A 25,887-nucleotide genomic window follows, 5' to 3' on the forward strand; every position below is an offset into this window, starting at 1 on the left:
TTTTAAGCATTGTCTGTAGTATTCCTTTAATCCAAAACTGGGCTCCTCACACCAGTATTCTACTGTGCCAAGAAACAAACAAAAGAGTCCACTTCCCTTTGTTTGTTTACTGCTCCATGAATGACAGGATTTCCTAATAATAGCTGTGCTACTGAACACAAAGTAAAGGAAAAGGCACTCAGCCTAAAATCACAGCAAATCACAGTATCAAACAGAAAAGCTGTCCTCTTCGTCTGCACTTTCCTGATGATATGATGTGCACATCCCAAATGACTCCAAAGGACAACATTTGAGTTGTTTTACGATTTACATTGTTAATGTTTAAATGTACCAACTCTGAGATGACATCATATTTCATGGTACACTATCTATACCTTCTCTGCTTCACTGACCAACTTGATTCACACCTCTAAAGATAGACACATTTCCTGTCTGCTTAGGTGTAAGAAACCAGCCAAGGAATCAGGTTATACATATAAACATAAGGGGAATTTCATTCAGCTTCTACAATATCTGTGTGAAACATCATTGGTTACAACTTAGTGTAATCAAAGGTCTGACACAACACTGAAAGCCTGTGACAGACAATGGCAAGTTAAGTCTGTACTGTTATCAGATCACTCAGGACATCATTGACAACGGATCTTCAAAACACATGGACACATGTGAGTCCATTAAGGGAACAAGGCCAAGACCATAGAAAACCTTAATGAATTAATGGATATATGTAGGGCCATGCTGGTAAATGGTAGCCTATACCACCTCACCGTGGTGTGATGCTGTTTTTTTTTTTTTAATTAGTGATTCTGAAGCCTCACCAGTAAGGTCGCTGTACTGTGACGCAGCAGATTGGGGTTCAAATCCCGCCTTGGTCATTCCATGAGCAAGTGCTGTTTAGATAACTCATAGCCAATGAAACAGGAAAATACAAGTGGACATTTTGTTCCTATTATAGTAATCTATCTTCTTATCATTGTGGGCTATTTTTGTTTTGTTTCAGTATTTAGTATTGTTATGATAGGAAGTGTGTGTTTGCATACATAGCTCTGAAGTCACATAAATTAGGCGTGAGCCTCGCGCATTGAGGCTCCACCTCATGCCTTGTTGCAAAAATATCACGCATTTCAAACAAACTATGCTACGCAAACACGGCGCAATCGATAACAAGGCATGAGATTAAAGAGTTGAAAAGACTACAACTGCCGTGGGTAACTGTGGGATTTAATTTAAGGCTGTTTTGGAATTGTTGTAGGACATTAAGAAGTATTCGATCTAAATCAAACAAGACAGTAAGTGATCAGGTTTTATTTATGTAGCTACTGAATTGAATACGTACTGTATCTGTTATTTATGATTTATTAATAGGTCTATTGGGGGTTTATTTATGTAATTTGTAAGTGAATATGTACTGTATCTGTTATTTATGATTTCTAACAGAAAACTTGTTGATCACAATCTTTTGTCGGTGACCTCATTGTTGGTGATGAAAAGCTTGTGAAGAAAAGTGCGTGACAAATTGACGGGATGCCTTAGGCTACATTTAAAAATTGTTTTTAAAATGCATACTGAAACATTGCAGCTCTGATTCAATCATGGTTAAAGCCAAAGTCAACATGTTGGTATTTTTGGCAGGAACCTCCACACACAACATAACTGAAAGCACACATTTGTAACACTTAACAACAACATTGAAACTGATTAATTTACATATAGTTCTTTTAAACATTTATTTGAACCTAAAAAGTGTATTTCAAATGCTCCTTTTATAGTCGTGATTTTAATTTGGAAACTTTACAACACTTAAGAAAACAAGTTGCAATGTAATTTGCACATCCTTCTTTTAAATCTTTATTTTATTCTGTTTGTATTTGTTAATATTACCTTTATTTTGTATTTGTGTAGTTCTACTGTTTGACTGAACAATAACACAGAAGAGTACTTCTTCAGAATAGCGGAAAAAATATAGATCTAGACTAAACAATGTCAAGTTGCTAAAGAAAAAACTAAACAAAAAATGTTTTACTTGACAACAGAGAAGCATATGCATTCCTCAAAATGACTATATTATCATTATATATATATCACTAATAATTCAATATTAAAACAACAGTAGGCATGCTGCCAGGTATTTGATTTTAGTAAAAGATTATTATTATTATTTCATTAGCATCTAATGTCTATTGCCCATAGCAGGGATTCATTTATTTTCTAAAATCAGTGCTGATCTCCCACACATCTGGCAAAACTTCACAGCAACAAAGGCATCTTTGAGTCTGCAGTCACAAGTTCTGCAAGAAGATCCGAATTTGGCTACATACATTAGAACTCTATACTAATATAGAGAGGGAGGGGCCTCAACATCTGGAAATGGTTACTTTCTTTCTTTTTTTAATACCCATCAGTGCTGCAGACTCAGTGTTAGTTTCTTGTAATTTGTTAGCACTAAGTAACTTAATGAGAAGTTACATTGTAAAATCCTTTTCAGGAGATTGCCTCAAACAGTTATGTAGTAGCATGTAGTCTTATTATTATTTTGTTATTTCCAACAATGAGAACATCTGAGATTCATCCCTGCCTTCGTGTTTTAGTATAATTTGAAATACAAATTAAAAGGTATTGCCATTTTTTTTCATTGTGTAGACTTGATATCAATTATATTAATAGTGGTTTCTGAAAATCATGTTTATTCTGATAGTGATTTTGGATTAAGACACAGATCACAATGATAATCTCACCATTTACACTCTAGACTGCTACACATTCTCTGGCTCAGATTCTGTTTTAATCCCAGTTTAACAGCAGCTAAAACACAGCCACATCATTACCGTGCTGAATGTAATCTGAAGCCATGTCAAGAATGTCCCATCAATTAGAATGACAGCTACATGATGCAGAATTTTTGCCTCAAGCAGACCAGCATTTGAATACCTTTTTTGAAAGTACATAACTAAATGTTATATTTTATTTTTTAACAGGATACATCCTTTCTGAGAAATTAACATGTATCGTACTAAGGGTATCTGTGACAAAAGAAAATGGTAATTAAACAGAATTACATTTTGAACCACAGGCTATTTGTTTAGTTGACCAAATTCTGTACTGTTTCAGTGCTATGATGTTTTTATGAAATGGATCACTCATACAGATTCATCAAATGGAATTTGTAGTGGAGAGCCGTGTTGAGTTATTCCAACAGTTAGAATAAAGAAGCAGGTATCTGGGAGGTATAACTCAAATGGAATTGCCAAACTGGTATGGTGATATATATTTTGGGCTATATTCTCATTATGAATATCTAAAGTTAACTTTCATTAGAGTTCTAATGTCCCTGATCAAAGGAAAATAAATACTCCCTGAAGGAAGAAATAACAAAAGATCTGATGGTATTATGTAACTGTAAAGCCTAAAGTTCCTTGTAAAGGGAGCTACTTCCTGTTCTTCTGAAAACAAAGTCTAAGAAAACATGTTCTGTGAAAATCAGCTGCTTTTATAAGCAAAGCATAACAGAGTATACTAAACCCTATACTGGTAATTATGAATGTTATAGAATGTAAAGGAGAGACTGAGAAAACGGCATTAAGAAATCCAAGCATATTTTAGCATCCATATTAAAAAATGTATATCATAATTTAGCACAACAAATTTTAACACATAGAAGACTGCATAGGGTGTATTTGTTGCTGTCTACATCGACTTTGTAGTTTTTAAGTGCCTATTCGAAATGCATTTCCAAAAGCTTAGAGACGTTACACAAATAAATAAGAACCAAGAAAAGAAAAAAAAACACAGAACTGGTCTGCAAGATAAATGTAAGGCTGGAGCCATTTAAACCACTAATAAAACAGAACACCTTGAGGTATTTTCTGTACTATCCCTTTCCTGTTGATATAAATTTCCAATATCATTTAGATTTCTTCAGAAACACCTATATGGTATTTTTATATAACATTATGTTTTTGTATCTTTTTTTTGGCCTTTAACCAGTGAAATATATTATACGCAATAGTTGCAGGGGAAAAGGTAAAACAACAGACTAAACGAACATGCTCTTCTGTCCATTACAACTTGGCTGCTGCCTGGTTTTATCGTAATACCCAAATTAAATGGCATTGTAGAGCATTAGATCCAGACAGGAAGACCTGACAAAATAGTTGTCAAAAATATACCTCCTTGAATCAGTTCTATATCTGATGTGACTGAATTCTCAGGTACAGTCACCTTCATAATTATTGGCATCCTTAATAAAAATGAACTAAAAACACTGTATAAAATAAACAACACAGGTAATGAGCTATATTTTAATTTTCCACTACATGGAATATTTTGTACTTTATTATCAACCAAAATTCAAATTTCAAATTAGGCTAGACATTTATTTCCCAAACAGTTAAGTGTCACAGTTATTGGCACCCTTGTTTTCAGTACTTTGTGCTCCCCTTGCAAGGATAAAGGCACATAAAGTCTATTTCTATACTTTATTATGTGATTGGAGAACACATTGGAAGAGATCTTAGATCATTCCTTTGGACTGCCCTCTACAATTCAAACCACAGGTTTTCAATGGGATTCATTGTCCAGAGACTTAGACTTAGACTTAGATGGCCATTGCAAAATGCAGATTTTCTTGTCAATTAACCATTTACTTGTGTTTTTCGATGTGTGCTTGTGGTCATTGTCTTACAGGAAGTTCCACTTGCAGCCAAGTTTCTAACCAGGCAACCAGGTTTTTGGCTAAATTGTTCTGATACTTGGTAGTCAGAGTTCATGATGCCATTGACCTTAACAAGGGTCCCAGGGCCAGTGGAAGCAAAAAAGCTTCATAACATCAAAGATCCACCATCATATTTTACAGTAGGTATGAGGTTATTTTCTGCATACACATCCTTCTTTCGATAACAAACTCATGGCTGCTGTGTGTGGCCATCTATTTTTGTATCATCTGAACATAGCACCCAGTTCCAACTCAATACATCTCAATACATTACCTTTATTATTGTAAACAGCCTTTGTTGCCCATGTTTATCAAAGTTGCCAATAATTTTGGAGGTGACAGTATATTGCTGTGTTCTGCTACTATTTCTTTCAAATGTTTCAAAGACCTTATTCCTGTATAACCCCAGTCATCACCTGCTGAGGCAAAATAGATTCAATTCAATCAATTTGTCATGTTAGCATGCCCTTCAATCTTAAAATACATCTATATGCCTTTTCTGCAGCCCTTTTAAAGTTTATTTAACCTTTTTATAAAATTGGGTACAGAATATAAAGAAATCAAAATTCAAACCGAGCACCTCATTGACACCTCCCTGGACTAGACATTCTAATATCGTCTTAAGACAAGTATAGCATTCTTAATTTGTGCAACTTTAAAAAACTTTAAAAAAGTGTACTTCCAAGTGTACAACTTGCTGCATGAGAAAAAAAAGCTTATAGAAATATGATAAAAAAGCTCAGGATTCAGAGAGACTGTTTGTCATATCTTGCTAATCTGATTGTTTGTATCTTAATGATCCAATAACTCTATTACTCATCATATCTCCTCAGATTATTCAGTATCCCCACAAGACCAGTGTCCCCTGTTCTCACTCTAGAATGGAGTGATGACTCAATTTCTGAAGGTCACAGCACCACATAATAGGCCTGAAGCACCACAAACCCATTCAAAATACCTTCCTGTAATGATACTGATGATGTGAAGTCATTTAGTGATGCAAAGTGTACAGGGTATAATCTTGTATAGAAGATCCGACACAGGTGTTCGTTATCTTGTAGCATTGCAATCTTATTAAACATAAGATTTTGAGCATTGTCAGTGCCCTGTTGCTGGGAAGTTACAATAAGAAGATAAGTAGTTTAGTAACTCATTGAGTGATACCCTTAAATGTTCAATGTGCAATAATCACAAATAAATGTATTTTGAAAATATAGATTGGTAGTGGCAAAGTACTAATTTCCTTTGGTGCTTCCAGGCTGTTCTTCTTCTCATATATGAAAACCCTTAGTAGTGAACATTTGATATGTGAGGAAACATTTTGATATGTAACGAAAGTCAAATGCTATTTATCTTTGTTAATGAAGCAAGCATGGAGAATCTCTTTATAATAATGTAATAATTACTGAACATTTTAAACAATGCTTTCTTCTGATTTTAAAGTTACATATAGATAATAGCGGCCCTTCCTGCTACAACTACTGTGTCAAATATTTTGGACTAGCTGACCCACAATTAAGTACACAGTTCACTGACTAACTCACGGCCCCACTTTGATAGATATTTTTCAAGTGAGTAAATGTGTTTACCCTGGCCTTCCCCAGTCATGGGGGCCTCTGTTATTTTGACTGATCATATCAAAGAAACTCTGAACAGCTGCAACTGTTTACCACCCCAATCTGGATTTAGGTGACGCAGACAATGCAATTGTTCTCATAGTTTGGATTGCAAAGATATATTTATTAACATTCACAATATGTCTGGGTTAATGCTTCGCAAGTAGTAAATCCTGTAACAAAAACACACAAAAGCTTCTGCTACCAATCAAATGGTCCAAACCACTTATTCGAAACTTAGGGAGGAAATGTTTCCACAAAGATGGTGGAAGGGAAACTGAACTGATTAACCATATGAGAAAGGAGACATCCACAAATGTATTGTCAGCATCAATGCTATTCCAAGGTTATGGTCATGTTTATTGTATCACATTGTGTTGCCTTTTAGGTGGCAAAAGGAAAATACTAATGAATTTCAGGAAAGAAAGAAAGAAAGAAAGAAAGAAAGAAAGAATGAAAAGGCACTCAAGGTCACCTTCCCTGTAGACAAGATCCACTACAAAGTGTTATATTCAAGATATAAATGTATATCATATATTGATACCCCAGAAGGTCATGGGGAAAATAGTTAAATGAGTTAAAATCCATCTCATTAAGCTATTCATAAATAGTGCATTCCCTCTGTATTTAGATGTATATCCACTGCTCTAAAGTTCAGAGTTTAGATCCAGGCTATGCATGTGCAGAAAGAGAGTTCCCTATGGTGGGCAACACTGGATGATAGCTTCCAGGCAAGTTGGCTACAGTACACCAGCACCCCCTGTCACTTCCCAGGTGCTTGAGACTGCCCTCCTCTTGTCTCTGTAACTAGGCTGTTTGTTTGGTTTCTCAATTCCCAATGTGAAAAAAAGAACAGACTTGGTGTTTGTTGCCTTCATGGCAAAGGAATAACAGCATACAATCAGGTTGAATAATAGCCTAATTTCCGATTCAAAAGGAAGCCACATACATTATATTATCAATGGGATCAATCAATATCAGTAATGGGAGAACACCCTCCCTCCAAAAACAAATGAGTAGATTTATCACATCATGTACTGTGTAGGCTGGTTTTTGTGAAGAGCACAATGCCTGTACATATTTTGCACAACAGCATTTTGTATCATAGTGTGGAAAGGAAAAAGAATGAAGCCTTCAAAATATTTATATTGTTTTAACTATATATCTGTCTGAATGGAATAACTTAATTGTGAAGGTGATTCTCTGCTCTTAGCATTCTACTCTTACGAAGAAAATACTCATCTAAAATGTCAAATCAAACCTACAAGGCACCATCCACATTTCCTATGAATTCATTCATTCAGTCATCTTTTTGTGGGTAACCAAACTACTACACCGCCCCCCCCCCCCCACCTCTGTTTTGTAAAATAGTTTTAACTCAGAATTCAGGTACCTTGGACTTATTTGGCTACACTGTAGTTACAATGAATCAGAAAGTTAAGCTATTGAGATGGCTCGGAAATGTGTGCAGATACATCATCCAGTCTTTTCACAATAACAAACCAGTCTTTAAAGTAAATTCAGAAGTACACAGTACACCTAATATGGGTAGCTTTTTGAAAAAAAATATGTAACCAAAAGTAACTAATGAAAACATGTCACAGATATAAATGTACAAGAAGTACAGCACTTTCATTTACCTTTTATTGAAGTGATGCCAGGACTGAGGCAGTCACGGGTAATCTGTTCTGGCAGTAAAGATGTGTCACCAGGCCACTTTGTCTGGAAAGCAACTGAAAGTGAAAAGAAAGAGGTGCTTAATTAGGTGACTTTTTGTTGATATTGTTGTTGTGTTTTTGGTAACATTCTCTGGAGCTTACTTTTGCATGCAGCTTTTTACAGACTACAGACTAGAGCCAAACCAGTTTCCTGTTTCGATCATACTAATGAAGCACTAACCCTTATGTTGTCCAAAGAGAACTGTAAAAGTATTGATTTACATAAATAAGATGTCAGACCTTCACAGTGTTATATCCCACAATCCCTTAGCAATGGTAATTATTGGCATTTTCTGAAGGAGTTACATCAAATTAAATTACCAAGGATTAATTTAATAGTCAAAGTATAAACTATCCATCCATCCAGAAGCTGCGCTCCAGGGTCACGGTTATAAGAACTATATTACAAACTATATTGATGTCTCAATAATCTAACCAAGACATTATTCAGCTAATTGAATAACAAAGTTTATTGACGTTAATTATGTTGGATGGGGTGTGCGAACAGCACAGGGAATCAACCCCCAAACTCCCTTGCCCTAACTGCCCACACTACCATTTTGCTAAAAGGTGCACACCCCCTAGCAAGGGGTAATTTTTTTGAACAGTATATTTGCATATGGTCCTAATAACATAGCTTTCAATCAAATGTATTTTATTATATATTGATGGTTACAGGAGCATCGGTGAATAACTAGGGACTACTAGGGAATAACTAGGGAATCGCCAGGGACTACACATAAACACTTTACATTGAACACAGCTGCAATGTGGGCTGTTTCTTATGAGTTTAAATGCACATTCCTTGCTGAAAGTTACTCTACTCAGATGGCTTACATTCATGGCCCAAGTGAGTGATTCACCTTGATGATTCAGTGACCTCTCTAAAAACAGCAGCTGGCTAGCCTTTTCATGAGACAAGCAGGAGACAGGGAGCAGAGAACTGTGTACCATCAGGAAGATTACAGTGGAAATAAACACCTAAGAGGACCATTTATACATTTACATTCCTGTAATGCTATGAATGCAAGCACTGCAAAATATTGAAATCTGATTGCCACGAAAGGGAATCAGAGGCTGGGCAGACAAGCACTACTTGAATTGATATCAAACCGTAGGTGAGCCTGCTGCATGTGACAGAAATTAGTTCCAAAGCCTAGGGGGCATTGTCTCCATTAGGTTCCAAAAGTCAAATGTCCTTTTTCTCAATTCACCTTCCCTTGTACAAACAAATTTGTCTTAATTAGGAGGGAATTCTGACAGAGATTTTTCATGTCTAATTCAATATCTCGGCCTCCATTTAATTATTTTATGTTGTTGCTCTCTTACTTACAAACCATATTCCAATACCTTCCTAGCTATGAGTACATTTGTACAGTATTAACATATTTGCTGATATTCAAGAGGAATATAAAAAGAAACGTATTCTGACCACAAACAGCAGGCAGTACCGGTTACAATGGAATTAACTGCAAATGTTTTCGATTATTCAATTAAATTGACAAATACAGACATCAACATCATGCTCCACAGTCTGTTGTCCAATCTCACTTCCTGCTTTCCAGAATACAAGAGAAAAATGACAAACAGGAGAGCATTTATAAACTACGACTTCCAAAGTTATCTAGAAACCTAAAAGAACAGTATCAAAGGTAACTATTTAAAATATTTAAAATAAGCATTACCAGTAACATATGCCAAGCTTATTCAATATGTTATACTATAGTTATACATAGATTACTGATTTAATTCAGACAAGGCAATGCTTTGATCTACATTTTAAACATTTGTGACAGTTTTAATGGTGACTTGAATTCATCTGGTATGGGCTGGGGTTGTGGTTAAGCTTATTAGGCCTTGTTTGTGGTGGGTAAAGGATTAGATATGATTTTGGCCAGAACCCCAAATCTTGTCAATATCCAAATTTAAAGAAACTCCCCAAAACACTGCTGGATTTCTTTTAATTAACTTAGCACTCATTATCCCTGATGGAAGTCTACATTTCCATGGAAATCAAACCCTAACCCTAGCCAAACAAGTCTAAACCTAGTCTAAATAATGCCTTTATGATGGTCAGAGCAGACAAATCAAAATACATATTCCAAGTGCCTACAAATAATCTAATAACATAATTAATCTAAATCACTATTCAATAGATATCTAGAGCCCTGATCAAATTATCCTTTTCCTAGGTTGCTCCCAGCACGTCCAAAAGATACAGAACTTCATAAACAATCAGTTATTTATTTAAACTATTACCTACAACTGGTATATTAAAATCATCTCAGGCAATAACGCAGAAATAAAAGTCACTCTGTTACAGGAAAGATTCATCAGAACATAACAGAAGCCTCATTATGTGTTTTCAAGAATTGTGGTCAACAGTATCTCACAGACCAACTGCAGCCAAGTGACCAATGGCCTGTGTCAAGACCTTTTAAAGAAAAATGCAAATTAATGACCACCTATGAAGAAGAATAATAACTGTTAGAAGAAAGACTACAGAGGTCTAGGAATTCTAAAGATGTCAGGCAATCTCAAGTATGTAATAATAAAATGTGTGTGAACGGACAACACATACACCAGATTTAAAATATAAAGTTTCACTTCATGAAAAAAGGGACTTAAACTTTTATCCTTAGAATGCAGGGAGTCAGCCAAGAAATGTCCACTTTGTAAAACATTTCCAGTTTATAGTGTGCAGAAATTAAGACAGCTGTAGAGCAACAAGATCAAGTGTGGGTTTGAAGGCTGGTGGCCAAAAGATTAAAAAATCTAAATCCTGACAAATGAAAAGCCTCATCTTCAATGTTTAAACTCTCCAATAAAATGAGGACTGTATTAACACCCCTAAGGCTCTTGATGTTTAAAGATCAGAAGCACTGACACTGGAGATCTGATAAGATTACATCACTTCCCAGCAATAAAAATCAAACTCCAACATGTTAACCTTAACAGTGCACTGGCTATTATGGCCTGGAAAAGGAAACCACACCTCTCAATGACCCCAGATAGCTATCATTAGCGTCTCTTTCCAGTGCAGGCTTTAGCAGCTATATAGCCACTCTAAGGTGAGGGACAAATCAACATAGACAGCATCTCGTGTCAAAAGGAAAACATGTTCCTAATAAACAGGGACTTATTTTAACCTGAAACAGCTGCAAGCAAACTATTTTCCCACTATGTCAATATCAACACATTACTCACAGGCCTGCTTCCACCCAGGAGCCTGCCAGACATCCCTTACTGGGAAACTACCGGGACCCACTGCTTCTAAAAGCAGTATATTTTTTATTATTGCCTCCATATGAATTGCTCTGTTGTTTGAATGATACATATTTGTGGTACATTTTGTAATTTCTATGAAACCTTATCATATCATGTCATCTTATCGTACAACACGTCTAAAAGTATAGCTGCTTTTGTTAAATATGTGTCAGGGTTCATGCATTTTCTTATTTTGCATAATAAATACATAAATAAATAAAATATTATATATGGCTTATTTTTTATAAGCAACTCAGAACTCATGTGTACACAAAAAACATAATTGTTTGGCTTGACAAATATATGCTTCAAAATTGTGCCCTGGGGGAGAATGGTAGCATACAAGGATAGTCAAAAAATAAATCAAGGACTTTGAATGTATTAATAGTTGTATTAATAGTACATAGCAAATGGAACATGCATTGAGATGAAACAAGAAGATTGTACCAATGCAGAGAATACATATAAAAAGTATGGCATGAACTTATGAGATACCTCAAGTAGGAATTACCTAGATGTGTGTTTTCACTTGTTCTAGTCCAGACAATAGCGAAAAACACTTACATATTGTATAAATGTTAATTTCAACACAAGGAAGGTAATACAATTATATAAATTGCTTTTTTAATAACATATGGGAAAAAAGAAGGTGCTCTCCACACTACTAACAACACTTTTGCAGAACTAGCACTATGGTAAACATTTTATGCATCCAGCCCTCTGTGACAAGATGTCTTCTCATACACTGTGGTTTGATACAGGGGTGTGTCCTGCTAGTCTTATAACTCAGAAGAATAGTAGAAAGAAATCTTTCATAGGACATCAATAGCTCATGTTTTTGCATGTGACCAGGAAACAAGTCAGATTTGCTGGCAAGAACTCCTGATTAGCACTCTACCCAGTGTAAACCAGCATGCCCTTGCTCAAGAATTAGCCCAATCCCTCTTTGCTTATATATATGGACAATGTCTTTTAGTCTCATAGCAGACATACACAGTGCTGACTGCATGCAAACAAAGTTATTATTAATAAAAAGTAATTTAGTAATTAAATGCATTGTATATTGTTAAAACTTTTCTTTGCTGATTATTCAAAGCAAGAAAATAGTTGCATATAATACATATAAATCTAATATTATTACCAGATTCTAGAATTAAAAATAGCATTGCAATGCAAATGTTAAAACAGTATTTACTCAAGTTTTCTGTCACAAAAAAGATGCATGTCTTTGGTAGCCCAACAGGAGAGCCTGACGGTTACAGAAAACAGCCCCTGGCCTTTATTTACAAGACTCAGTGACCTGGCAGCTGCTTTTAATAAAGGCAAAGGGAAACCATTCTCCATAGCTGCCACCCATATTTGCACATGTGCATTTCTGCCACCACTAGCGCTAGAAACCTGCTATCTTTTATCAGGAAGCCTGGTACACACTCTTCCTATAGAAAAATAAATCAGGTGCCGACTGGATGTGCAGGTGATCTTTCATTTTAAATAAAGGAAAAGCTTCCACCACAGCCCGTCTGGGAGTAAATATACTGCCTCACTCCACAAACACAGCAGGGAAGAACATTTATATTGTTGTACCAACTGTATACAGTTAACAGAAGGAATGCACTGCTCCTTTTAAAAGTCAAACTTTTAACTATTACCCTCCTTTTCACAATTGAAGTATCATATTAAAGTAATAGAGGAACATGTAAATCTGCCTGACAAATTGCCTGTAAAAAGCCCTAAGATTGGTAAGATGTTAAGATGAGCCATATAAAGCCTAAGAGATAATCAAAGCCAGTCCCTGAAATAATACATTTCCCCTATCAGCTGTCCAAATGCCTTCTCATTCCTATGCTGCAGTATAAAGGAACCATTTCCCCTGAATATTCAACATGAAAATACACAATGAAGCAACTCATTGAAAGCATATATTTTCTCATGTCACCCAGTCATAGATATGGGTAATAATAAGTGAGAACATTATTCTAGTATTCTTCAACAAGGAAACAAAAAACTAAAATACAGTGCATGACAATAAAATTGGAATTTAAGAAACAATATTGGCATTCTATTGAATAAACTGTACCAGCAGGTCAGTAAACACTTTTTTCTTAAACCCAGTTACCTAGTGGTTCAAACACAACTAGACTAACTCTTCTGTCATACTTTTTTTTACTAACATGGTCTCCTGGTAGTATAAACATATGACAAACCATCTGCTGACCGTAGTCAACCCAATCTATCTAATACTTGAGCTAATTCAGCACCTCCCCAGAAAAAGGCAGTTAATGGCCAAGGGCACAACCTGGACTAAACATGTACAATGAGGTCTACGTGGTGGCTGTGTAGGGTGAAGACAGTATACCGAATTCATCCATCCATCCATTTTTTAAACCGCTTATCCTGGCAAGGGTCGCGGGGAAGCCGGAGCCGATCCCAACAGGCATAGGGTGCAAGGCAGGAATACACCCAGGACACCAGTCACCAAATTCATACATACATGAAAAAGAATGAGATATAAAGTCAATTTTTTTAAACACCCTCTAAGGACCAAGAGTTGCACAGGGACTACAATAATACCAGGGAACTTGATAAGCCCTTGTCAGACAAAAGCTGGTAGATCTGACGGCGTGAGTTATAATAAGCTGAAATTAAGCAAGGTTCAATGACAATATTAAGCACTCCTGGTGTCAGCCTGCTTTAGCAGTTACATGATAAGACACATCTGACACCTATTTTGAGGGCTGTGAAAGGGCCAGCTGTTGGGCTGTGTTGACTGTTGAGTAATGCATTCTGAGCAAAAAGGTGACCACCCGAAAAAAGCATTGTGATCTAAAGGGACTATGTAATGAAACTCCACACTTCCGGAATGGAAATAGCACATGATACAGCAGAAAGTTATAAGAGGCCCTGTTTTAACCAATCATTTTAGACATCCTAATCTACATGAACAATTTTCAAAAATAATTAAAATAATTTAAAAAAAAACTTTGTACTTCATTAGTTGACAAAACTGGAATGCAAATCACAGTAACAGTTATTAGGCTATAGTAATTATGCTACAAATCACAGAACTCAATGTGTGTTCTTAGTCATCTACAGTTAAAAAATAATGCTAATTAAAGAGGCACTGACATAATTTTTTAGGTGCATGATAGATTGTTTTGGTTTTTGCTTCCTATAAAGCCTGTTTAATCAGGAAGACGATAATTAATTACGTGATTCACTGTATTATTCGAGTGTCTTTGGAGTACAGTATATTTGGGTCACCTTAGAAGACCAGCGAGATACTATGCACACTGGAAATCTGCTATCCAGCACATTTACCTCCTCCTCCTCATTAATAGTCAGAGCCATTGAATATTGAAGGATGTTTTGCATTTCAACAGAAGACTAGACCATGCTATATTTGCCCTATACTGCGCTCCTTCCTCCCAGCTGAGTTGAGTAGCCGGAGGCACACAGCTCCAGATGTCTCACAGTACTTGCTCCATCAGTCAAACCATTTCCAAACTTCTAAGAAATACTAAAGCTCCTCTGTGTAAATCTCTGGCTGTGTTTTGAAATCGAATTTGTAACCTAATAAGAGGAAATCCAAGTCACTCAACAAAGCAATTCAATACAACCTTTGCTCCCGAACATGAACTAATTTTCCTGATTGATTATTATTGTTCACTACGTTATTAAATACATTCCTCCACTTTCAAAGTGATGCTGTTATATATGTGGTACATTTCAGGAATATCACAATTGTCATACAGATGAAAAGGACTATAGCAATCTGAAGCTCCTTGGAAACATTTCTATTCATGTTTGAAATCTGTTGGAAACAAAATTCTGGAATGATTTGATTCTCTCTGCATTAAAAAAAAAAAAAAAAAAAAAAGTTCTGTATTGCATCAAGGGATGTAATATGAGGGTTCATGTATTTACTTACCTGCTTAAACTACTTTTTGTTCCTATGTGTTTAAGTGGGGGCCATTTGTGCTGCCGAGAAGCCATGTCTGTGCCATGTCTGTTTGCTTGGGCAAAGTCTGACCTGAGAGACCAAAACCACAAAATTGTAATGTAGTGACTAGTTGTTTTGGAAAAAAAAACATCTTCCCAGGTAAGGATTTCATAGCTATTCAGCTATTCAATTCAATGTGGTCACCACCTGACACATTCATTCATAAAACACTCCAAGCTTGACTATTAAACAAAAGGTAATTTACATGCACTAAAGTAATATGGCTACTTAGTCTAGAAAAATAGAGAATTACTGATTTTACTTCTTTTAGTTGAAGATCTTATTGCCTGTGAGAGTCAAGACCACAACCTCACAAGTAGAAACAAAGCTGAATATCATGAATAGTATGGGTAATTACCCTGCCTCATAATTGAGGGGAATATTGCTGAAATTAGTCTTTTAATCGTCTACCACAGATTATTTACTAATTAACTAATTGAAATTCTACGCGCAAACTGTATTTACATTATATATAAATAAAATAGATTGTTACACACACACACATTTTATTCAAAATCTGTTTGAAAGATACATTTAGATCTCAAAAAATGTATGGATTATGAACTTAGATTAACCAATTGAAACTGGGACTGGTCTAAACAATTTACAGCTTTCTAATTGGCAGTTACTCACATTGTGCAACAATTTGTAAGTGTTATAAAATAGCACCCTCTTGTGTTCATTTTGCCACCACTTATAAAGTTGGTATAAATAGGACTTCGATTTTGACATGGGAGATAATTGTGTTACCTACCTGCCTTTTACAATGTTTGCAGCTGACGTCTTTTCATAATAAGACTCACATGAAAGCTGTTGTAGTAAAGTTCAAGCTAGTATGAGCAAAAGATGTTGAAGCATTTTGTGTTATGAAGGTTGGATATGTTGTAGCAATGTAGAACCGATAAATTAATTCAACAGAATAATAATTAGGAAAAAACATTTGTGGTGTTGTGGAGTTACCTTGATACAAAGTGATCTGGAAGCTGCTTGCTGCAGCCATGTCAATAAATACAATTACATCACTATTATTAGCTTTCACGGGAGTCTAATTAAGAAACAGTTGGCAAATTTTTTTTAAGTTTAAGTCAGATAGGTAAACACTACCTCCGTGACAAGATCGTAGTCCTAACCATATGTCTGCCTCCTAACAGCTCCACAAGTTAACCATTCAGCTATTTCATGTCTGTCTTCTGATTTGTTGTTTATTCGTCTTTTTCCTAACATCTCTCCAAAAATGCATCTACCTCATGTGAAGCCACCCTCAAATAATGAGTTCGAATTATGCCATTTCAATTATATTCAGTTATGCCACTGAATATGAATTATGACGTATGGTTTTCTTGTCAAATAGGCACTTAAACTAATAACTCTCTTCATATAATTTTGCAACATCACTCTACATCTTATAATAGAAAAGCTGGACATATTACAAACAGAAAGAGTAATGATATTTCCCAAATGACAATAATTCTGTTCCGTTCAATTCAAATGCATTCTACCCACCCATCGTTCAGCAGATATCAAAGTTGATGTAACATCTCTCCTCATCTACAGTCTTTGCAGTTAAAAACTGTCCATTTTAGCATCTGTTTCATAATTTTGCAATGCTACTCCATAAGTTATCCATTAGCAGCCAATTCACAAAAGGTTTTTGATGATGCACTGAAACTAGCCAATTATTCACCGCACATCTTTTACATTCTGGAACAGTGATGAATGCATGTGATTAATGGTTTGAATAAGCTGATCTGTCATTACCTACAGTGACTGACTGAGCAAAAAATGTAATCTGCAAAGCAAGCAGAGCAACCACAGAACCAATTACTTTAGGAGAAGTTTTGCAAATGATCTGCCCAAGAATAAGATCACTTCTCGAAAGTTGATGTGATTTTTAATGCTTAGGATTAGCTGACAAAATATACAAATATCAATTCAATGCCTTTATCTTGGCAACACATTGACTATAAACATCCCCATTGATGCTAAAACTACTGATAAATCAGCAGTACTTCTGATAAGTTCATGTTGTGGAGTTAGCATTGCATTCTGATAGAAACAATGATTAAATAAACCTCAGTGGCTGGCTTGGCTCAACTGTTAAGATTTTTAAAAGATTCTGCTTTACTTGAAAGCTTGACAGAAAAAGGCATTTAAGCATACACAGTTTGAACAGTCCAAAACAGAACCTTCTCTACCCCAGGCTGCCTTTATATAAAAGGAGTACCATACAGCTCAAAATATTACACAGATTAAAATGTGAACGTCTGCTGAAAAATATGACGTTAAGCAATAAGTCCAGAAACAAAATACACAATATCTTAAGATAAACTTGTAAGAAATAAGACTACTTTATATATTGTGTTTACTCATGCAAGCTCTGCAACATTCATATTCCCTTTACAATATATATAGAGGGATTGCACTCATTTAGAAACACAGACTATGGGCTTTGTTTGTGTCCTTATCATTGCTGAACACTCCTACGAGGCTAACCTTTGCAACCTGTACATTAGCAGGTACAATAAGATATATGGTATGTCCTGGTTTGTTATACATTGTTATATCACTTATAGAGTTTGCAAAAGGTAATGGATATGAATTGATCGATGCAGCACTTTCTGAGCTATGATACCATAAGTTTAAGCTTCTTCCCTAACAGGTTTTCCTGTTCCTTAAATATGCATATATTTACTAATATGTAGGCTATTCCCAATAAGTGGAGTTAAATATTTAACATTTATATGGTTCTTTGTCAAACACTGTTGCTGACTTTTCAAACAAGTCTAATAAGTTGGACAACACATTTTACATGCATGGTGACTATCCCTTATAAATGGTTACTATACTGGTATTTTCAAAACATTTCTATTAGTGAAAATGTATTAGATGAGATTCTTCCAAAGCAATGCATCAACACAATATATACTACATGGCCAAAAGTATGTGAACACCCCTTCTAATTTGAGGACTTGGCTATTTCAGCCACACCCATTGCATACAAGATCACCATGCGCAATGTGTCGACTCGAGTGGTGTAAAGCGTGCTGCCATTGGACTCTGGGCACGAAATCAGATGAATCACGCTTCACCATCTGGCAGTCGAGAACACTACCTGCACGAATACATAGTGCCAACTGCAAAATTTGGTGGAGGAGAATAATGGTCTGGAGCTGTTTTTCATGGTTCGGGCTAGGGCTCATAGTTCCACTGAAGGGAAATCTTAACACTGCAACATACAGCAGACTACGGGTCTGTGCAGGTCAAGGACTTAACTGTTTGTCTGCTCTGCCAAGAAAAGATTGCCATGTTCAAAGATTACATGACATTTAATAGCAAACACGAGGAAAAGCTAAGGGAATTAACAACAGAAAAGAGAAAGGAAAATCTCTGTTCCGAAAAAGGCGTCTTTGTCAGGAGGCATGAGACAAATGTTTGTTAGTATCTCAGAGCCAGTTATGGAATCTCGGAGCTAATCGCCGCTGCAGGAAAGCCTTTAACCAAAAAAGAACTGATCAAGAAATGCATCATGAAGCATGAAACATGACAGGAAAACATGCAGGGTTGATCGGAAGAATCAACGCGCACTGTGAGTCCTTGGGCATTGCAAAACCTATTGGGGTACACTGCATTATCCACCAATCGCTGTGTGGAAAAAACACATTTAGATGAGGAATTAGATGAGGTTATGAAAGTTGTGGTTTTAACAGTAAACTTAAATTTGTTCATATGGACTGAACCATCGTCAATTTCGAAGTTACTTGGATGAAGTGAATGCTTTGTACAGTGAAATGCCAAATCAGGCAGCTGAGTCGTGGCAAAGTTCTGAAGAGATTTATGGAGCTGCGCATTGAAACTGATACATTCATGGCTGAAAAAGGCAGACCTGTGAAAGAACTCTCAGATGGCGAGTGGCTATGGAAACTTGTGTTGCTAAATGATCTCACCCAGCACCCAATGACCTCAACATCAAACTTCCGGGCAAGGGGAAGCTAATTTCCGATCTGTTTAGTTATGTGAAGGGGTTTGAGATGAAGCTGCAGCTATTCAACAGGCAGGTAACTGAGGGCAAACTTGATCATTTTCAATCAGTGTGCAGCACTGAATCAGAATGGAAACATGGAAATGGAATTCCCCAAGGATCTAGTGCTACAAAAAATGTGTGGTGCTCTAGGAGCAGTTCTCTGAGAGATTTGGCGACTTTCACCACCTTGAGGCTGATTTGCGTCTCTTTGAAAACTCATTTGCTGCCACATTAATTGATCTCCAATCAAAACCCACTCTGAAGGACAAGCATGGGGAAAGGAATCTGATTGCATTCTACATGCACCTTTCTGCAGACAATTTCCCACATCTGAAAAAAGGCTCAGGGCTTCATAACCATGTTTGGGAGCACCTACATTTGTGAACAAACATTCTCACATATAAAGATAACCAAATCAAAAATGTGATCCAGAATAATTGATGGACATTTTCATGCTGGGCTTCGTGTTGCACTCACCAACTTCACTCCTGATATTACCGGATTGGTCAGCCAAAAGCAAGCTCAGCAATCTCACTGCTTTGAGTCCATCTCCTGATGATGAGTACAGTTTTTATTTGGCCCTCTAGTAAAAAAGGTTGAGGACCCCTGTTCTAGACGATTTTGCATTTGCAACTTTGTGGCAAGTTTGGTAAAGGCCCTTTCCTGTTTCAGCATGACAATGCCTCCGTGCACAAAGTGAGGTGCAGAAATGGTTTGTCGAGATCAGTGTAGAAGAATGTGACTGGGCTTGTACAGAGCCCTGACCTCAACCTAATGAAACACCTTTGGGATGAATTGGAACGCAGACTGCGTGCCAGGCCTAATTGCCAAACATCAGTGCCCGACCTCACTACTGCTCTTGAGGCTGAATGGAAGCAATTCCCCACAGCAATGTTCCAACATCTAGTGGAAAGCATTCCCAGAAGAGTGGAGGCTGTTTTTGCAGAAAAAGGGACCAACAGCATAAAATTATTTTGGAATGAGATGTTCGATGAGCAGGTGTCTACATATTTTTGCCATGTAGTGTATAAGGATATTTAAGCCTTAACTTCAGCTAGCCCCTATAATGTGTATGCTTCACTTACATTTTGCCTTAGTTATCATCTGTAAGTACATTACTGTAGATGTTTACAATTCATACAATACATAAAATTGTATTGCAAAACTAACCTTTAGGTCAACCATACACATAAAAGTGCTATAATGAAATAGGTGTTTTAATTAATACACAGCAACACTGTTTTACAAAAGTGATTAAGCAAACCTAAATATTAAGACTTACATTTGCTGTTTTAATCTAAGCCGACTAACCCCACTTCTTAATCTTCTTTCTTAAATTATTATTTTAAAAACACATAAGAACATAAGAAAGTTTACAAACGAGAATAGGCCATTCGACCCATCGTGCTCATTTGGTGTCCATTAATAACAAAGTGATCCAAGAATCCTATCCAGTCTGTTTCATATTGTTTTGTTCCAGATTGTGATGACTCTCTGTGTGAAGAAGTGTCTCCTGTTTCCTGTCTTGAATGCCTTGAAGCTCAATTTCCATTTGTATCCCTGGGTCCGTGTGTCCCTGCTGATCTGGAAAAGCTCCTCTGGTTTGATACGGTTGATGCCTTTCATGATTTTGAAGACTTGAATCAAGTCTCCTCTGTTGCAGTGTGAAAAGGTTCAGTTCCCTCAGTCTCTCTAAGTAGGACATTCCCTTCAAACCCGGAATAAGTCTGGTTGCTCTCCTCTGAACTGCCTCTAGAGCAGCGATATCTTTCTTGAAGTGTGGAGCCCAGAACTGTACACAGTATTCCAGATGAGGTCTAACTAGTGCATTGTAAAGTCTTAACATTACTTTCTTTGTTCTAAATTGTACACTTTTGACAATATACCCTACTTATACCTTGTACTTATACCTATACCTTGCTTCCCCACATTGTTTGGATGGAGAAAGTGAGGAGTCCATGCAGACTCCTAGGTCTTTCTCATGTGTTACTTCTTCCAGTTCTATTCCTCCCATAGTGTAATTATAATTGTTACCTGCATGTAATACCTTGCACATGTCCACTGTGACAGGCCGCTGTCTGTCATGGCACGGCTGCCGCTGATGAGGTGCTCATGTGCCGCAGCTGTGTTGTCCGCTCCCTCGCTAACAGGCTGCGGACTAACGTCTGCGGGCAATGATCACCGTGGCGATTATGACGTCAGCGGCAGATGTGTCTTGTCTATTTAATCCCTTTCCCTCCCCAACGGAGGCAGCTAACGATAGAGAAGGAGAACTGCTTCTACAACCCCTGACTGCCCGGAGCACCCTGTTTTGTGGACGTTTGTGTCTTTGTTTTGCTTTTGTTTTTCCCCTGTTTGTCTGTGTCCCCTGAACGGACCTGAATGTTAATAAAGCCCGGATACTACCGGAACTCGAGACTCTCTCTCACTCCCCTTTGTGTCCGGCGTTCACATCCACATTGAATTTCATCTGCCAGGTGTCAGCCCACAATGGAATATTATCCCTTTCAATAACCTGAGCTGCCGAGATTGTGTCTACAAATTTGACAAGTTTGCTAACTGTCCCAGAGTCCAGATCATTAATATAGATTAGAAAATGCAAAGGCCCTAATACTGATCCCTGTGGAACTCCATTAACAACCTCACTCCAGTTAGAAGCAGCTCCTCTAATTGACACCCTCTGTTTCCTATACATGAATCAGTTTATAATCCATCTACTTACATTACCCTGAATGCCTACAGCTTCCAATTTGAGGATCAGTCTTTGGTGTGGAACCTTGTCAAAAGCTTTCTGAAAATCTAAGTATATCATTTCATATGCTTTCATGTGAACTACAGTTGCAGTTGCATGTTCAAAAACTCTAATAAATTAGTAAGACATAATATGTTTCCATTTTTAAATCAATGCAAGCTGAAGATATCTGTTCTCCAAAAAAGTTTTGAAGTTACAAGCAAATACATTTTCTTGTATGCATATGTATGTTAATATGAATCTGATGGCAACAAAGAAATCAGTTTATTCATAATTACTTTAATGTACATGCTATTTAATGCTACAACTGTTTGCACATTCAAGCAACAATATTGTGGTTTATGAAATCACAAAATTCTGTGAATGTCATATATCCTTATGTAAATGCAGTTTTATAGTAAATGGTTGTGTTTGTAATAAAATACAATAAGGGAAAAAAGGGCCACAATAATGTGAGACTGTTCAAAAACCACATAAATCTTGGCACATTGCAACCCGAGCACTTTGGACTTTCCTTCTTGCACATGTCTTGTTCAATCCAAAAAAAAAATGTCATACCTTCTTCCAAGCCACATTCTCTGCACTGACAGAAATATCACTTCAAGCAATGGTCATCAATTGGTTTTGGTGGTTCATTCATTGATTCAGTACTCAAACGGCTAGAGTAAATAAGCCTAGGGCCTGGCAAGCAAATTACCTAAATTATCCTATGTAAAACGTTGAGAGGAGTTAAAATGAAGGGCTAAACTGAACTGACCAACTGATATCAGTAGGCCCATGTGTTGTAAAGAGATCTCTTGCAATAAGCTCCTTTGTGGAACAAGCTGGAAGCTGTTCAGAGTATTATTCAGATATGCAAATGCTAGTTAGGCATATTTTTTACATGTTGTACGCATAGGTAATTCATGCTTAACTATACACCCAATTTAAATCCAGGAATAATAATCCAGGAATCATATGACAAGCTAAACTGTTAATACATTTGCACGTTAAATAAAACCTAAAAAAAAACAGATGGTAGGTATATTTTGAACCTTAACTTTGGATAAAAATAGACACTACTGCAAAATAATTCAATAAACAACAGTCGGTTATTTTTGTTGTTGTTTCTTACATGGCTCGTGAGCCTCAATCGGGATTCATTTTTAATCATCGAGGCTGAAAAAAACAATCCCACAGGCCAGAAATACATGTCAGTAATGAGGTTATGTGTCCTGCCTAAGACATAATCTTCAATCTAATTATGTATAACATTTCATTATTCATTTTAACTGGATTTAGGGTTTGAATATAGCATGTAAGTGAGATTGCCTTTGGCTAAATTTGACACTTCTATCAGTATGCAGACCCATACACAATCACAAAAGAACAATGTGCAATAAAAAAAAGTGGGGGTATAAATGAAAATTTTGATAAACCTTAGATAAAGTTGAAATCATCACTATTTCAACCCAGTCCTGTTAATTCCTTTTTTTACATATTTTATATAGATGGGAAAATACTTGTGTCTTTGGCTCTGTTTACACATATTTCAGTTTATTTTCCAGATTTAAAGCTCTGTGTCTGCACTAATACGGAAACAAAATAAGCAATAAGAACCAGTACTTTTCTCCCAGGATATCTGCAGTATCGCTGCTAATAATATAGTAGCCTATATGGCACTACTATTGTCGACTACAGAAATTGCATTCACAGACCATAAGTTAAGGTCTACACCATTTTTGTAGTGTAGGTCTACACCAAATTTCTATGTGAAACATGAAGTGGTAAAATCAACAATTCTTACATTTATTTTTTTCTTGCTGGGTCCTTGAAAAGTATGCAAAGAATACAAACAATCTAAGAAATAACCTTAAAACTTTGGGGAAACGGTTGACCTCTTTATTTATCCTATGTATAACTTATTTCATATTATATTTCAATTCAATACAATACAATGTCCATTACAGTTCAAAATGCATCACTAATCAAATATTAATCAGAAACGCATAAAACTGAAACAGCAAACAGCAGCATTTAGAAAATATTAGCATAATATCTTACAATGTGGCTTATGCATTGTAAGTAATGTTCCTTTCATTTTTCACATCTTGAGGAGTTTTAATACATCTGAAATATAAGTCCAAGTGCTTTCCATTCAAGATGTTAGCTCACAAGGGTACAGGGGGCGTGTCATTGAGGCTGATTACCATCTATCAAAAAAGGCCCATACTGCCTGGCAATGTGTTTGGCTGATGTTCTTGAAATTGAGGCTCATTTCCTGGAGCCACTGTATGTCCCTGTCAACGTTACAGTAGTCTTGGACAAAACTCTCCAGGAGGTGAACAAAGAGGGAAAAAAAATAAAAAGAACAAACTGACATAACTTTGAGAGCTGAAGCAACGTGTGTATGATGCTATATGTTTGGAAGACTGCAATTTTCTCTTAAATTACTAATAGCTGCAGTCAAATTACTAAATGAAGTTAAGGTTAATTTCAATTCACTTTCCTCTCAGTAAAACAAGACAGGGACTGTTTTGGAAATGGAAAGTGAACTGTATCATTGTAATTACCTCTATCCTATCTCTGTACATATAAAATAACTTTTCCATAAGAGCTTGCAAGCATCCCCTCAATTGAGTTTCTCCCCTTTGAGATACAGGAGTCATTTGAGATTCTTCTTGATCACAAAAATGCTGAGACTTTTTATAGGGTTTTATAGGCTATTGTTGAAAATTTGTAATTAGCACCAAGGCAGTAACAACCCATTTTTAATTTAGGGTTATATTATTATTATTATTATTATTATTATTATTATTATTATTATTAATAATAATAATAATAATAATAATAATAATAATAATAATAATTGTGTTACTGCTGTTGGTAGTCGTGGTCTTGTATTAGGAGTAGGTGATACTCAAAGATCATTTCCAATTATTGCATAAGTAATATCACTATCATTGCACATGGTGTTCGAGAAGATTGGCCAAAGATATATATGCAATACATACTGTAAAAGGAAGTTTCAGAGTTAACTAACGAAACTATATTTACAAGTCACATATCAATAGTTCATTAAATACACGCCAAAATATATACACGAATGAATACAAATAAAAAGATAGGGCTAGTTTCACTAGCACCAGCCATTAATTAAAAACAAATGAATGCAGAGTAAGCAGACAACTTAAGGATAATGTTGATCAGGTATTTCTCTTACAAGCATTTAACCTTCATGCTGTATCCCTGGTATTCACGACGTAAATGATTAACAACGGCATGCATTACGCCAAAACATTCGCTGTACCCTTTTCCCATTCTGCAATGTTTAAAAAGAAACGTGTTGGGAATATTAAAAGGTTGTTGGGATGCTGATTAACACAAACGTGTAGCGATATTATTTCCCAAACAGCAGTTTCAGGTTAGTGAAATACCCCAAACAAAAACAGTGCATATGATTCATGTAAACGCTCATCAGCATGCATCCATAGGATAACATCCACGGTTGACATAATGCCAATCGAATTTGAAAACTTGAAAAACAGTCTTAACTTGTTACTTACTGGTCTGTTTATACAAATGAAAGAGCAACGGATTTAGATTAAATCAATCATGAATCATTTACTTCAACAATTAACAAAAAATAATAATACTAAAATAAACAAATACAACCATAGCATACAGTTACGTTGTTAAAATAATATATGCATATACAATCTTAACACAGAAAACATCCAATTATATATATATATATATATATATATACACACACACACACACACATACACACACACACACACACATATAGGCTGTGTCTAGC

General features: G+C 36.2%; 1 protein-coding gene across 33 annotated transcripts in view; it reads right to left on the minus strand.

The window, feature by feature from the left end:
* The window catches only part of LOC136715658 (sorbin and SH3 domain-containing protein 1), a 165,474-nt gene that overhangs the window by 82,229 nt on the left and 57,358 nt on the right, over nt 1-25,887 (minus strand). For all 33 annotated transcript variants that reach the window (XM_066692968.1, XM_066692978.1, XM_066692994.1 and 30 more), the window contains one exon: nt 7,968-8,060. In XM_066692968.1, coding sequence (XP_066549065.1) covers nt 7,968-8,060 — 93 coding nt within the window. The remainder of the gene's footprint in view (nt 1-7,967; nt 8,061-25,887) is intronic.

The sequence above is a fragment of the Amia ocellicauda genome, chromosome 20 (genome assembly GCF_036373705.1).
Source record: "Amia ocellicauda isolate fAmiCal2 chromosome 20, fAmiCal2.hap1, whole genome shotgun sequence".
Classification (NCBI taxonomy): domain Eukaryota; kingdom Metazoa; phylum Chordata; class Actinopteri; order Amiiformes; family Amiidae; genus Amia; species Amia ocellicauda.